Raw genomic sequence first — 14151 nt, forward strand, 5'->3', positions numbered from 1 at the left:
TTTTTAACTGAGACAAACATCACAAATTGACTTATTAATGTAAAACTGGTCTTCTGACATTTTCTTATGTTTTGATTCTTGATTTATTATAATTAACTGTTCAAATTTAGTTGCTAATATGTTTAATTCTTAGATACATGATTATTTTAAATTAAATTCTTTTATGCAAACTTATTTTTATTTTTTTATGTTTGTCATCTTGTTTCTGAATTATATATTCACGGGATTCGCATCACCAACAAACCTTCCACTTTTCACTTCTCGGGAAGAGGAATGAGAGGGAGAAATAACTAGCTCTCAAGCTATCCTTTCAATTTGGAAAGACAACCTCAGCCAGAACCCGAGAAGGCACAGGATAACCAAGAGAGCGAGTCACTTAGATGTAAGAACCCAATATAATTATCCGTACGCTGACACATTCAAAATGATGAAGATGCGTTTTGGGTATGTGAAGATTGGCTCGGAGAAACCTACCGCCACCTTGGGGATAAGATTTGCTAAAAAATATCCCTATATGAATTTGAAAAGCATTATCACAGATCAATTTGTCTTTTGATATCTCTTCGTCCTTGAGAGGCTCAGAGTACCTCAAATCAATCCAGAAATTTTATTTGTTTTCTTTCTAGTCCCTTCTTTTTAGTCTTCAATATAAATTCAATTTAATCCCTTGCCTTGCATCTTTGAAATTATTACACCCCACAGCATAAATACGAAGATACCTTCACCATTAAAAGAACAATCAGAGCGCACATCGATTAACGTAAATTGAATATGAAACGGGAAAGGAGCATCCAAAGTTCGACCAATAGTTGAGCAAAACTGGTTTTTTGTTCGAATATAAACGAATAAAGATCGACCAACAGGGAGAAAAATGATGCTACAGAAAACACGCCGAAGCATCATCATCTTGTCTGGTTAGGCAAAGGAATAAAAAGAAAAAGGTAAAAGGATCATTTGTTCGTTGCAAATACTGTTTAGCTGATTGCCCTGAAATCCCATGACTGAGAACCTCTACCGGGACCGCTTTCACCTCGCCATACAACCTCGCTGGAAACGGGTGCGGTGCCGGCTAGTCAAGGTGGAAGCCCACCTTTGGGCTAGACGTCTTTGGGTTCTTTTCCGCCCCTGTGTGATGCAATGTTCGGTCAACATCCTCTGTCTTCAGAAAAAGTAATCTGCTCTTCTATCAAACGGAAAACGACATATTCTACTAACCAGCAATATGCAAAGAAACGCATTGCCAATTTTTTCTTTTTCCCTATTAAATTAACTTCCCATTTAATTTTAGATGGGTTGATATTATAATAGTAATTATTTTTTAAAATATTCTTTTATTAAAGAATACATTAAAATAATATATTTTTTATTTTTTAAAATTTATTTTTAATATTAACATATAAAAAATATTTTTTAAATATAAAGACAAGCTGGATAAAGTTCAGTTGTTTCCTATGTAACTTTCTGGTCAAGGAGGTAGGACCAGAAGGTGTCATTCATTAGCATGGCATTCAATGGTTTTATCGCCAGCATGTTTTAGGAGTTCGGTATTATCATCAAGTGCCATTGGAAGAATAAAAACAAATTGCTTTTTTTTTTTTTTTTTTCAAACTCAGCCATCTTTCTTGTGTCATCTTTGAAATAGTGACTCGATACTGATATTGTATTGGGATAAAAACCATGAAGTTATTTAGAACAAACTAGATATGTTCCTCGTACATTGTCACGGACCAAACATTCTTTTTAATGTAAAGAGAGTAGTAGATTAAAAAAATATTAAATCTTAATTCATTGGTTAGTTGATAATTTAAATATTTACAAAAGAAAACCAACAACATTAAATAAACCTACAAAAATATATAAATAAATAATATTAAAAAAGATATTTATACCATAGTGAAAAAATTATCTTACCCAGAAATTAAGGTAAAAAATTAAAATATCAAGAGATAAAAAGAGTCATGATATTATTGTAATAAATAGCGTTATGCATACTAGGACACGATATAAATCCATAAGAGAATTAATAATTTGGATAATGAATATATTATCTTAATTTTTATAATTTAAAAATATAAAAAATTTATTTAAAATTTATATTAAAGATATTTATTTTTACATCTTTAACTTTGTTTTCATAAAAAAGTATTTTAATTTTTTTATATTCATTTTTTTATTCCATAACACTAAGCTAAACACAAGTTAAAAATATATTTAATAACACATTTAGATTTCATTTTGAATGTGAAATGATAAAACATCAAACTCATAATTTATTAAATGAATGATATAAAAACTATAAAAAATCATAGTAAAACGTACCAATCCAATTATAGTATTCCAAGAACATCTCAAATCATTATCCAATTACAAAAAAAAAAACACATTAACTGGATAATACACACAAGTGGCGGGATATTTGGTGGAATAAGGCGTGTTTGGTGGGTTTCACCGGCAGTTTTGCCAAAATTTGATTTGTTTTTGTTTTAATTTTGTTTTGAATTTTTTTAATGTTTTTATATCAAAAATAAATTTTTAAAAAATAAAATTATTTTAATATATTTTACAAATAAAAAAATAATTTAAAAAACAAACAATATAACTTTCCAAACAGCTCCTAATTCAGATGCCATTTTTTTTTTTGAAAGGAAAACCGCCAGCGCCGAGGACTCAGTACCCTCGTCCCTTGTTTTGAGCATCTAACAGTGACAGTTTCCCAATAGCGATCGTTCAAAAATCAAACACGCAATTTTCATTTTATCCTTCTCAGCTATTCACTATAAATTGCCCTCCTCTTCCTCATCCAAAGCAACACACACACACACACTCACACTCCCTCTCCCTCTCCCTCTCCCTCCTCCAGTCTACAACCAGTTTTTTAATTCCTGATCACCCAGACCATACTAGACCATACAGCTTCTTCTTCTTTGATCGATCATGGCAAACCCTAAGCTTGAAAGAATTCCCAGCATGAGGGAGCGCGTGCAGGACACTCTCTCCGCTCACCGTAACGTGCTTGTCTCTCTCCTCTCCAGGTTTCTACCATCATCATCTCTCTCTCTCTCTCTCTCTCTCTCTCTTTTGGTTTTACAGGAAGTAGTAACTTTTGTATCGGTATTGTGGAAGGAAGGTATGTGGAGCAGGGAAAAGGAATTCTGCATCCGAATAATCTGATAGATGAACTGGACAATATCGTGTGCGATGATGCAGCAAGGCTGAGTCTCAAAGAAGGTCCATTTAGTGAAGTCCTCAAAGCTGCGCAAGTCAGTCTATTATCTTTTTATTTAGTTACTTATTGTTATAATTTATGCTTGTTCTTAGTTAGTTGCTTTGGGATTTTTTTTTGTATGTGAATTTTACAAAGTTTGCAACAAATTATACTATTATGTTCTTCTTCTTTTTTAAAAAAAAATTGTATTGATGGTGATATGTACAGGAAGCCATAGTTCTGCCTCCTTTTGTGGCCGTATCAATTCGTCCGAGACCTGGAGTTTGGGAATATGTACGTGTTGATGTCTCCCAACTGAAGGTTGAGGAATTGACTGTTTCAGAATATCTTCGTTTCAAAGAAGAACTTGTTGATGGCCCGTAAGCATCTTCGCACTCTTTCTTTTCCTTTTACGGTGAAATTATTGGTTTACTTTTTATCATATCGCTACAGAACATCTCATGTATCCATGACTCTGTTTTGTTTATTTATTATTTTTTTGTGTGGACACTTTCTTACTAAAAATCTTTGGGTTATTTATGTGCAATATTGTTTATGGTTTCGGTATTTTTTTTTCTATGCTTTTCTTTGGGTCATTGATTAATGACCTCTTTTTTATTTTTTTGAATAGGTCTAATGACCCATATGTGCTTGAGCTTGATTTTGAGCCCTTCAATGCCTCTTTTCCTCGTCCCACCCGGTCATCATCAATTGGCAACGGTGTTCAGTTCCTCAACCGACATCTTTCTTCAAATATGTTTCGTAACAAAGACACTTTGGAACCTTTACTTGATTTCCTCCGAGTCCACAAATACAAAGGGCATGTAAGTATGTTGTGGAAGGGCCTCCTTTAAGAGTGCCTATCACTTCCAGATTTAGGCATTTATCCTCCATGTAATTGTTTATTGTTATTGCACATTCAGAATTTATTATAATGGTATTCACATGGCTTGGGTTTAAAACATGTGGAAGAGGGATGATGGGAATAGTACTTAGTATGGGGTTTCAGTGGAGCTAAATGATTGAATTAAGGATTATTTGCAGGCCTTAATGTTGAATGATCGGATAAAAAGTGTATCCCGACTTCAGTCTGCTCTTCTTAAGGCAGAAGAGTATATTTCGAAGCTTCCTTCTGAAACACTGTATACCGAGTTTGAATATACGTAAGGATCTTGTATCTTTAACTCGTTGGATGTATGTTAACAGTGAAATTAATTTGTTGAACACTCTTTGTACGTGCCTAAATATTTTCTTTTCTTGTTTCACTCTGATTCAGCTTTCAGGGAATGGGTTTTGAGAGAGGGTGGGGGGATACTGCAGCTCGGGTACTGGAGATGATGCATCTTCTCTTGGACATACTCCAAGCTCCTGATCCCTCAACTTTAGAGACATTCCTTGGGAGAGTACCAATGGTGTTCAATGTTGTTATTTTGTCTCCGCATGGATACTTTGGGCAAGCAAATGTTTTAGGTTTGCCTGACACTGGTGGGCAGGTATGTATGGCTTTCCTTCAACCTTCAATGTTTTTTTTTTTTACATCTCTGCAGCATGCAGAACTCATACTTATTTATGCTACATGGTTATTTCCTTTATTAAGACAGTTGGTTCCTAATGTACTTCTAGATTGTGTATATCCTGGACCAAGTTCGTGCTCTGGAGGATGAAATGCTCCTTAGAATACAGCAGCAGGGATTGGACTTTAAGCCTAAGATTCTAATTGTAAGTGCATTTATGCTTATCTTGGGTCCATTTCTTCAACTATATCACTTTGATAGCTGTTGATTGTCCCTCTTTCTGTAATACATTTTCCATCGATTCTTGAAGGTGACCAGGTTAATACCTGATTCAAAAGGGACTAGCTGCAACCAGAGGCTGGAAAGAGTCAGTGGAACTGAACACACTCACATTCTGCGAGTACCATTTAGATCAGAGCATGGGATTCTCCATAAATGGATCTCAAGGTTCGATGTGTGGCCATATTTGGAGACATTTGCTGAGGTAGAACATGGTTATCCTATATCATTATAAAGTGGAAGTACCATTCATAGTTCTTTTTTATTATTATTATTATTATTATCAAATCTTGATACCACTGTAATCAAATTTTTTGACATGCTCATGGTTTCATGGTATCCATATAATTAATGAGTATCATGTGTCAAGATTCACTTTTATCATCAGTTAAAACATATCTGCAGTCATTTGACAATTTTCCATTTTCATCAGACTACATCTTACGCTTTATTTTTGTATTACCATTGCACTGATGCAGCTGTCAATTTACTGCCTCTTCCTGTTACCATCATCACCTCCTTTCTCCTTAGTGTACATGTAGCTTCAGCATAAAGTTTTAAATTATTTTTCATTTATTCATTTTTGTGGCTCTCTCAATTCTTTTTGGTTATACCTTTTATAATCAGGATGCAGCCAGTGAAATTGTAGCTGAGTTACAGGGCATTCCAGATTTTATTATAGGCAACTACAGTGATGGGAACCTCGTTGCGTCTTTATTGGCTTACAAGATGGGTGTCACACAGGTTTGCTATGATTAGTATCTGTAAATATGAATTACTGTCCCACGGATCATTTACCGAAAGGAGTGGTTACATTTTTTAAGTTTTGAAATATGCAGTGCACTATTGCCCATGCCTTGGAGAAAACAAAGTATCCTGATTCAGATATTTATTGGAAAAAATTTGATGATAAATACCACTTCTCATGTCAATTCACTGCTGACGTATTAGCCATGAACAATGCTGATTTTATCATCACAAGTACATATCAAGAGATTGCAGGAACGTAAGTGTTACCCTTTAATCCACTAACTTACATGTGTTGGCTTATAATTGCTTATGCAATCAGATATGATGATTATGGATTTATTACCCACTTTTTTTGAAGAACTCTTTGGGGATTGAGTTTTCTAGTGTTCAAAGTTTTCAGAGGTGTTGTATATTGTAGATAACATCCATGAGAGTGTCCTCATGTAGATATGAATTTTGTGTTTTACTCTCTGTCTTTGTGCTTGATGTTCAGCTGGGTCTCCAATTGTCCAAATTGAACATGATATTACATTAGAATATATGCTGTCACTTGAATTAATTTATTTTGGAAATTACACTTGCTGAAATTGATCTTACAACTTTGTCATTTCGCCTTGATGTTTAAGTGATTCTTGTCAAACAACTGCTTCACTTGTTGTATGCTTGTTTGTTCTTTCAGGAAGACTACTGTTGGTCAGTATGAGAGCCACACTGCATTCACTCTTCCAGGGCTATATCGGGTTGTTCATGGCATTAATGTATTTGATACAAAGTTCAATATCGTCTCGCCTGGGGCCGATATGGACATTTACTTCCCATACTCTGACAAGCAGAAGAGACTTACAACCCTACATGGTTCAATAGAAAAGATGTTATATGATTCTGAGCAGACTGACGAGTGGATGTGAGTATATTCCTGTGTTACTCTTCAAGAACAATGTTCAATTATATAATTGGAAATTTAGAATATGAAGATCAGGCTTAGGCTTGTTTATGAAATCTGATTGTTCATTTATATTGATGCAGTGGTACACTGACCGATAGGTCAAAGCCCATAATTTTTTCCATGGCAAGGCTGGACCGGGTCAAGAACATAACAGGATTGGTAGAGTGCTATGGTAAGAATACCAGACTGAGGGAGCTGGTGAACCTTGTCGTGGTGGCTGGTTACATTGATGTTAAGAAGTCCAACGACAGGGAAGAAATTCTGGAGATAGAGAAGATGCATGAACTTATGAAGAAATACAAGTTGGATGGACAATTTCGATGGTTAACAGCCCAAACAAATCGAGCACGCAATGGAGAGCTTTATCGCTACATAGCAGACACCAAGGGAGCCTTCGTGCAGGTATAAAGTGCTACTGTGGTCTCTCATCGTGTTAAAGATTTTCTCAGGAATCATAATTGACTTCCCAACCCTCTCCTCCTCCTGTGTCTATTGCAGCCTGCTTTTTACGAAGCCTTTGGACTCACTGTTGTGGAGGCCATGACTTGCGGCCTTCCAACATTTGCCACTTGTCATGGTGGTCCGGCAGAGATTATTGAGCATGGTGTATCAGGATTCCATATGGATCCATATTATCCTGATCAGGCTGCTGCATTTATGGCAGATTTCTTTGAAAAATGCAGGGACGACCCCAGCTACTGGAAAAAAATATCTGATGCTGGGCTGCAACGGATTTATGAAAGGTTGGTATCTCAATCTGTATTTGGCACCATTAGATTATGCTTTCTGAGGCTCATATAGACCTTCTGATACTGTAGATATACATGGAAGATTTACTCTGAAAGGCTGATGACATTGGCTGGGGTATATGGTTTTTGGAAGTATGTTTCCAAACTTGAGAGGCGTGAGACCCGAAGATATCTCGAGATGTTCTACATTCTCAAGTTCCGTGATTTGGTGAGTGCTTAACCCTTTTCTAAATAATTATTAAGATGCGTAATTGGCAATCTAGCTAGTTTACCCTGACCATTTCAGAAGAAACATGGTCTCATAACTGTGCTCTTGGCTCTTCAAATACAATCTTGGATAGTTCCTCGGAATTCATTTTAATTCCACATTAATGTCTATTTGTTTCCAATGTTCTAACCAGATGTTCTATTGTAAGTTCTGTTATTTCTGATTGCTATATGTAGAATTCTGGAATTGTTAGTTCTATGTTCTGTCCAAGTGCAACCTCAAACATTTGGAATGTCATGTTCATGCTCCTTTTATCTCCAGGTGAAAACTGTACCTTTGTCAATCGAGGACCGGCATTAAGCTATTGCTTCCCAAGGAACTGGGATGCCCCCATGAATCAGACGCAGCACTATCACACGGTTATAATGGTGCGCACATAAATAAATTCATGCGGGTGGCATGTAGAAAGTTCTGTTGCGTACAATGATCTTTGCAGCTATCTTATGCTGGTTAATGTTTCAAGGAAGGCTTTGTGTATCCATGCTGTTGTGAATAAATAAATTGACTCCCCGAGAGTTGCACTTTGGCCAGCGCTAGTAGGTATGCTTTCCAGCACCAACTTCCTCCAAGTAGGCACTGCTAGATCACCTGGTTCGCGCAAAAATAAAACGTAATAAAGAGAGAATGACCAGCGATTATGAGACTAGGCACCTCTACCGCGTACCACCAATTGGTCGGTGTAAAGGCCCAATATTTGTACTTTTATCTGTTACTCGTTAAGTGGACAACGAACAGGACTGACATGTTAATCAATCTTTGAGCAAGTCAGTTAACCTCCTGTGAGGGTATGTGTTCTGTCTTCTCTGAACCAACTGAAATATTGATTTTTCTTTCTATTTTTTTCGCTACACGAGGAAGAAGAAATTCACTTGTTCCGTAATTAGTGGTGTAATATTAGTTGATGGATTCATGTTCCAGTAGCTTTCACTTTTGGATCTAAAGGCAACCAAGCCTTGTGCGTGCAAAGCCATTAGGTTCTTGAAGGTCTAGGCCTTTCCTAGTTGTAGGCCTCGATGATAATTCAGCTGGAATGAGTCTATGAGGGATCAGGTGAGCAGTTTGCTGTATGGTTTGTTCTTCCTATGTAGCATATTCTATTATGCTTTTGTTGCCATTATACAAGAATCATTGAGAATTCACGGTCCAGTGTCTGTTTGTTTGTGGCCATCCTTGCAAGTCTCAAGTAAGTAACATCTATTATTTTGAACGTCCTTGGAGAGTGGAAAAATGGGTTTTGGCTTCCTTAATTCGGATATTTTGTAAAACTAGCATTGTTTTTTTAAAATTTTAGCTAAAATATCTGTGATAAAGATATGGTAAAATAATATCGGGCTCAAGTGGTCAATCAAATCATTTGGTTGAATCGATCTATTGATTTATATACAACAATAACAATTGTTATTTAAAAACATCACAATTCACAGCCCCGACATCCAAAATTACGTTATTTCACTCAAGCTTTTTGTTTATGTATGATTTCATCTTTTATTTAGATTTCACATGCTAGATGCCCGATTTATCCATTTAATTCCTTCTCCCACACAGACGGTGATATTCTGTCCTGCATTGTAACCAGATGAAGCACTGCCCCCAAGGCCATGGGTCTATCATTGCCTAAGAAAAAAATAGCATGGGTTCTCCTGACACCATCTGACAAGTCTGCAACTCGAACAGATCTTCTTGACCGCAGGAACCACTCCCACCAAACAGTATCACGTGTTCCTGCGAAATTTCTCTCTTTATCTCCTTTCCTTCCCTCGTTTCCTTTCAACGGTCAATTGCTCGTTAACTCCATCGACGGAAAAAATATTCATATGGTACATTATCCACTGATCTGATACTGTTAATTTCTTTTGTTTTTTGCTTGGTAGTTTTGGTTTCAAGGACAAGACATCCCATCTCCTAACATTTTTAATTCTGTCTGTTAGTGGCCCACCTCTTATGAAATTCAGACCGACATAACAGATTGACCTGAAATTCTAGGGACTAGCCTGGTTTAGATAAAATAAAAAATTAAATTAAATAAAAATTTGGCAAAACATGGTAAAAATCTGTTTTTTATTTAAATAGATTTTTTTAGTTGAATTATTTTTAATTGTTTATTAACTTTTTTTTTATATAATTTGAAATCTTTTACTATATATACTCTATATTTATAAAAAAATATTATTTTTTCAATGTTAAATAAAAACTTTTTAATTTAAATACTTCAACTTAAAAGAATAATATAATATCTTTTTAGATAAAAAAATCTTTTGAAATATTCTTTTAAATTTCATTATTTATATATATAACATATATTCAAATGGATATTACTTAATTATTTTTATATAAAATATTAAAGTTTCGAATATTTTTTTTAATTTTTTCAAGTTAACTCAATTTGAGCATATCAATCCCCGAAGTTTGATAATTATTCCTCACTTTAGTCCACTTTAGTTTCGCTCAACTCTCGACAAAAAAGTGCAGGAGTGGGAGATTATAGAAGCAAAGTTCTTGCAAGTTAAACACTAGTGGACATAATGCAAGTTCCAAAACGGACTGCCATACTAAAAAAAAAAAGCCCAACGGCTATCCTATTAGGGCCATGTATGCTTGATGACCAATGTGCTTGAAGATTTGGGGCTCGAGCCTTAGGTCTCTTGACCCCTTTGACCACATTGACATCCAGATAAGTATTTTAGGACACATAAAAACAAAGCCACTAAAAAACGAGCACAGACACCTAAATCTAAATCTAACAAATTGGAGATGCTGCTAGGACTTCGAGCTGGCCGGAAGAGTGCGCGAGATAAGCCAATGCTCCTACCAGGGGTGCGTTAATGTAAGTAGCTGGTTCAGATTGCTCATAGTCTGATCTTTCATCTGGGAACCTGTCATGTTCGTCTGGCCCTCCAACTATTGCACCCACAAGAACGTTGGGGTTTGGGGATTGAGAATTCATCACACTAAAGCCTGAGGTGCATTGGATCTTTCCTGGGTGTGTAGCGATTGACGGTAGAGATGAGCCCCTGTGGTGAATCCTTTGTGGAAACCTCGGACCATAACCCACCATGAAGGACATTTTCAATGGGTTGTCTCCAAGTAGATAGTCCACCTGATGACAAAATTTGCTGTGTTACAAAAAATCCTATTTAACAAAATAAATAAGTACCTTAATATAAGAGATCTATATAGCCTCGGCCCTCGAGGATGCTTTTATGGTGCCTGTGACCCATTTGATGTACCTGTTTTTTGGCAATGGTTCGTAGCCTCTTTGGAGTGACGACGGTTCCACCACAGTTTACAACCGTGCGAGCAGAGGACAAGTACTTGGCATAGGTTAAGAGCAAGAATGAAGTTGAGGTGACGTACTGCATGTTGCTATCACTCATTTTGAACAGCAGCCCACCTGGTGATCAAGAAAAAAAAAAAAACTAGCGGTTTAGGAAGAAGGCGGCACCACATTTGGGGAGATGGAAATCAGAGACAGGACTGTGGGGACCTGACCTGGTGTATATTGGGTTGAAGAGAAAGGGGCCCCTGGTATGAGAGAACAGATGAAATTATCTGCATGTCCTTTGTAGTCATGGAGGGATTGCAGTTTTTGAACAAGAAATGCCTGAGACGCAAGGACAATATTAATGATTTCAATGGATAAATCACCATAAAGATGATATTTGACAAACAAATTAAGAACTATAAGTGAGAATGGGAACCTTGGAAAGAAGAATCCTTGCACCAACATGCTTGTTATCCCAACCAAAGGTATTGTCAAACTGTGCAGCTCCAAGAGTCTGTCCGTTAACTTGAATGTAATTGAGATAAGTTGGATTCTTGGTCGCCTTATGCAGCCAAGCAGCACCCCACAGCAGCTCATCCTGCCATTTTTTAGACACCCAGGAGGAGATTAAGTATTATGAACAGCTCTTTAAAAAAAATAGAAACTTGTAATGCAGGACTCAAAGGCACAAGCTTCACCTCATATCCAGAATAGGAGCAATAGAAAGGGCAAACAAATCTCTTCAGCCCATTGCTGTAGGCTCCTCTGTACTTATCAGCAAATTGGAACACCTAGACAAGGAACAAATTGTACTCGCATTTTGTGAACATCATATTTTTTCACTGAAATTTTTACTAACGAGCACTAAGTAGACATATTTACCCTGATAGCTCTCCTGACCAAAAGCTTGGCATAAGTGGGGTCACATCTTCTAAACACCAAAGACGCTGCTGCAAGAGCAGCGGCAGTTTCAGCAGCAACATCAGAACCAGGGGAATGCTTGTCAACCTTGAAAACACTCCTTGGAGTATCCATATCTTCTGGTCTCTCCCAACAAGCATGGTCCTTATTAGCGTTACCTACCTGAAAATAAACCCCAAACGTCATCATTTTGATTCCTTCAGCCATATTTCCCAAATCAAGTGCGCACATGCCTATTTATGGTGTCTCCAAACAATGTGTATAAAACTGAAGAATGCAGAGAGATTCAAGACTGCAAACCTGAACATAGATGGTGTCTGTATGGGCTGTAGCTTTGAGGAGGTAATCAGTTGCCCAACGAATGGCTTCTCTAGCATTCTGCAGCTCACCTTTCATCAACCCCCCGAACTCTAAAACACTCCATGAAAGCATCGTTGTTGTGAAAGCCATAGGGAATCCAAACTTCACATTGTCTCCTGCATCATAATAACCTCCCACTAAATCCACCTGCATTGTCATTTCAACACCAAAGATGAGTGAGCCTCAAAGAAATGTGAACAAGAAAAAAGGAAGCTGAAGAGAAAGGAGTCATCTTTGTACACATACATGCATGGTTGAGCCATCTGTTAGACCCGAGTCTCTCCTCCATGTCATCCTCTGGCTAGAAGGGAGCTTACCAGACCTTTGGCCTTCGAAAAAGAGGATTGATTTGGTCAGGGCATCTCTGTAGTTATGACTGGCAAAGCGAGGGTGGTGGCGGTGGTGAAATGGGTTGTTGTGATGGGCGGGAAAGCCATGGCATGCAATAAAAGAAGTAGCAAAACAAGAGCAGAGGACTAGAAGTGTGAAAGAGAAATTAGCGCAAGCCATTTTGGTCTGCCCAAAATAAAACCACCCAGATCAGCCAACTAACCAACCTACGAGCCGCAGTGAAGAACAGACTACAGAGGCCTCCCTTGCTATGTATTTATAAAGAAAAAGCTGCCACTTACTATTACCCTCCTGCTTGGTTACCACAATAATTAAGCAACTTCTAGGCCTTTAATCCTTTAATCAACTTCTAAGTTAGCGCTTACAGCATTTTAGTTAGGTAAGCCTTCAATTAATTTTTTTTCGAACCACAAAATAATATTCCTTAGAAAGGGAGGGGAAATTGACTTTTATAATTCTTACATACCAGAAAATTCCCACGTATACAGCAAACATGACAATTCTCATAATTTTTAGAATTTGAGATTTGATGAAGTAGTGAAGAATTTAGACTGGATATGACTTTTCATTGTTGTGTACGTACCCTCCAATATTTTTTTTAAAATTAATATGGATGTTTAGGTTAGCTTGTATGTCCCTTGATTAATTTCACATACATTGAAATTAACGATCATATAAACTTTTAATGATGATTATATTAACAATCATATAGCTACCACCATTCCCTCCAATACTTAAATCATAGAGAAATAGTATATTAAAAGTGAGGGGGAGTGAAGAACGCATGGGAATAGTGTCCGGAGAAAAAGAAAATTATGTTAACAGGGAGCAGGGGCTAGGGAAATGTAACGTGGCTTTGTGACCTTGTGTGATTTACTTTATTGTTTTTAATGGAGCTTTTTATAATGTTGAAATGAATTTGGTTGAAATTCTTGAATGCTTTCATCTATTTTTATTTTGGTTTCAAAATATTTATAGACTTTTTATCATGTTAGTTTACCTCATGAAGAGTAAAATAATAATAAAAAATAATTATTTTCTCCTATAAGTATCCTAAAAAGTTGAGTAATTGGTTGTTATGTTTTATTTTGCAATTAGTGAAAATGTTGATGCTTGCCATTGGTTGTGATGTCTTGTTGTGCTATTGTTAGATACGTTGATGCTTGGTAGGTACCATTTATGAAGACATGTAGGATGGAATTTTCATTAGCTAGGAAATGTGGTGCCGTACTCATAACTCATGTTTAAGCATCAATTAGTATTACACCATACCAAATTTATTAGAGGTCACAATTTTGCCTTAAGGTGCATGCCTTGTTGGGTTTCCCTTGGGTTTAGTGGGTTTTGCCTAAAAAATGGTTTTTTGAAAGCCTAGGGTGTTGTGGACAAGGTCTATTTCCCCATAGCATGCCCATTTAGGAGACTAGAGACCAATCCAATTAGGATGTCCCTATAAACTAGAGGTGACCAACTCGGTAGGATTGACCCAATCAAACTGGTAGTGACTAGCTTGTTTGGTTAGCCCAAACAATGGTTTATAGTTTTT

At 36.7% G+C, this 14151-nt stretch overlaps 2 protein-coding genes across 2 annotated transcripts; one reads left to right on the plus strand and one right to left on the minus strand.

Annotated features, from left to right (window-relative positions):
* Window positions 1-2804: 2804 nt before the first annotated feature.
* Window positions 2805-8591, plus strand: LOC133691452 (sucrose synthase 2). Its single transcript, XM_062111966.1, has 15 exons — window positions 2805-3032; window positions 3128-3260; window positions 3434-3585; window positions 3837-4029; window positions 4250-4368; window positions 4482-4698; window positions 4829-4924; window positions 5030-5203; window positions 5626-5742; window positions 5838-6004; window positions 6428-6652; window positions 6775-7096; window positions 7193-7437; window positions 7513-7651; window positions 7973-8591. The coding sequence occupies exons 1-15, from the start codon at window positions 2935-2937 to the stop codon at window positions 8009-8011; spliced, it is 2436 nt and encodes an 811-aa protein (XP_061967950.1). The 5' UTR covers window positions 2805-2934; the 3' UTR covers window positions 8012-8591.
* Window positions 8592-10227: 1636 nt separating this feature from the next.
* On the minus strand, window positions 10228-12887 carry LOC133692832 (endoglucanase 17-like). The gene is made up of 8 exons (XM_062113978.1): window positions 12501-12887; window positions 12195-12401; window positions 11856-12056; window positions 11672-11764; window positions 11410-11571; window positions 11201-11312; window positions 10939-11102; window positions 10228-10808 (listed from the first exon to the last, which is right to left on the minus strand). The coding sequence occupies exons 1-8, from the start codon at window positions 12762-12764 to the stop codon at window positions 10449-10451; spliced, it is 1563 nt and encodes a 520-aa protein (XP_061969962.1). The 5' UTR covers window positions 12765-12887; the 3' UTR covers window positions 10228-10448.
* Between the last annotated feature and the right edge of the window lie 1264 nt (window positions 12888-14151).

This window comes from Populus nigra, chromosome 4 (genome assembly GCF_951802175.1).
Source record: "Populus nigra chromosome 4, ddPopNigr1.1, whole genome shotgun sequence".
Lineage (NCBI taxonomy): Eukaryota > Viridiplantae > Streptophyta > Magnoliopsida > Malpighiales > Salicaceae > Populus > Populus nigra.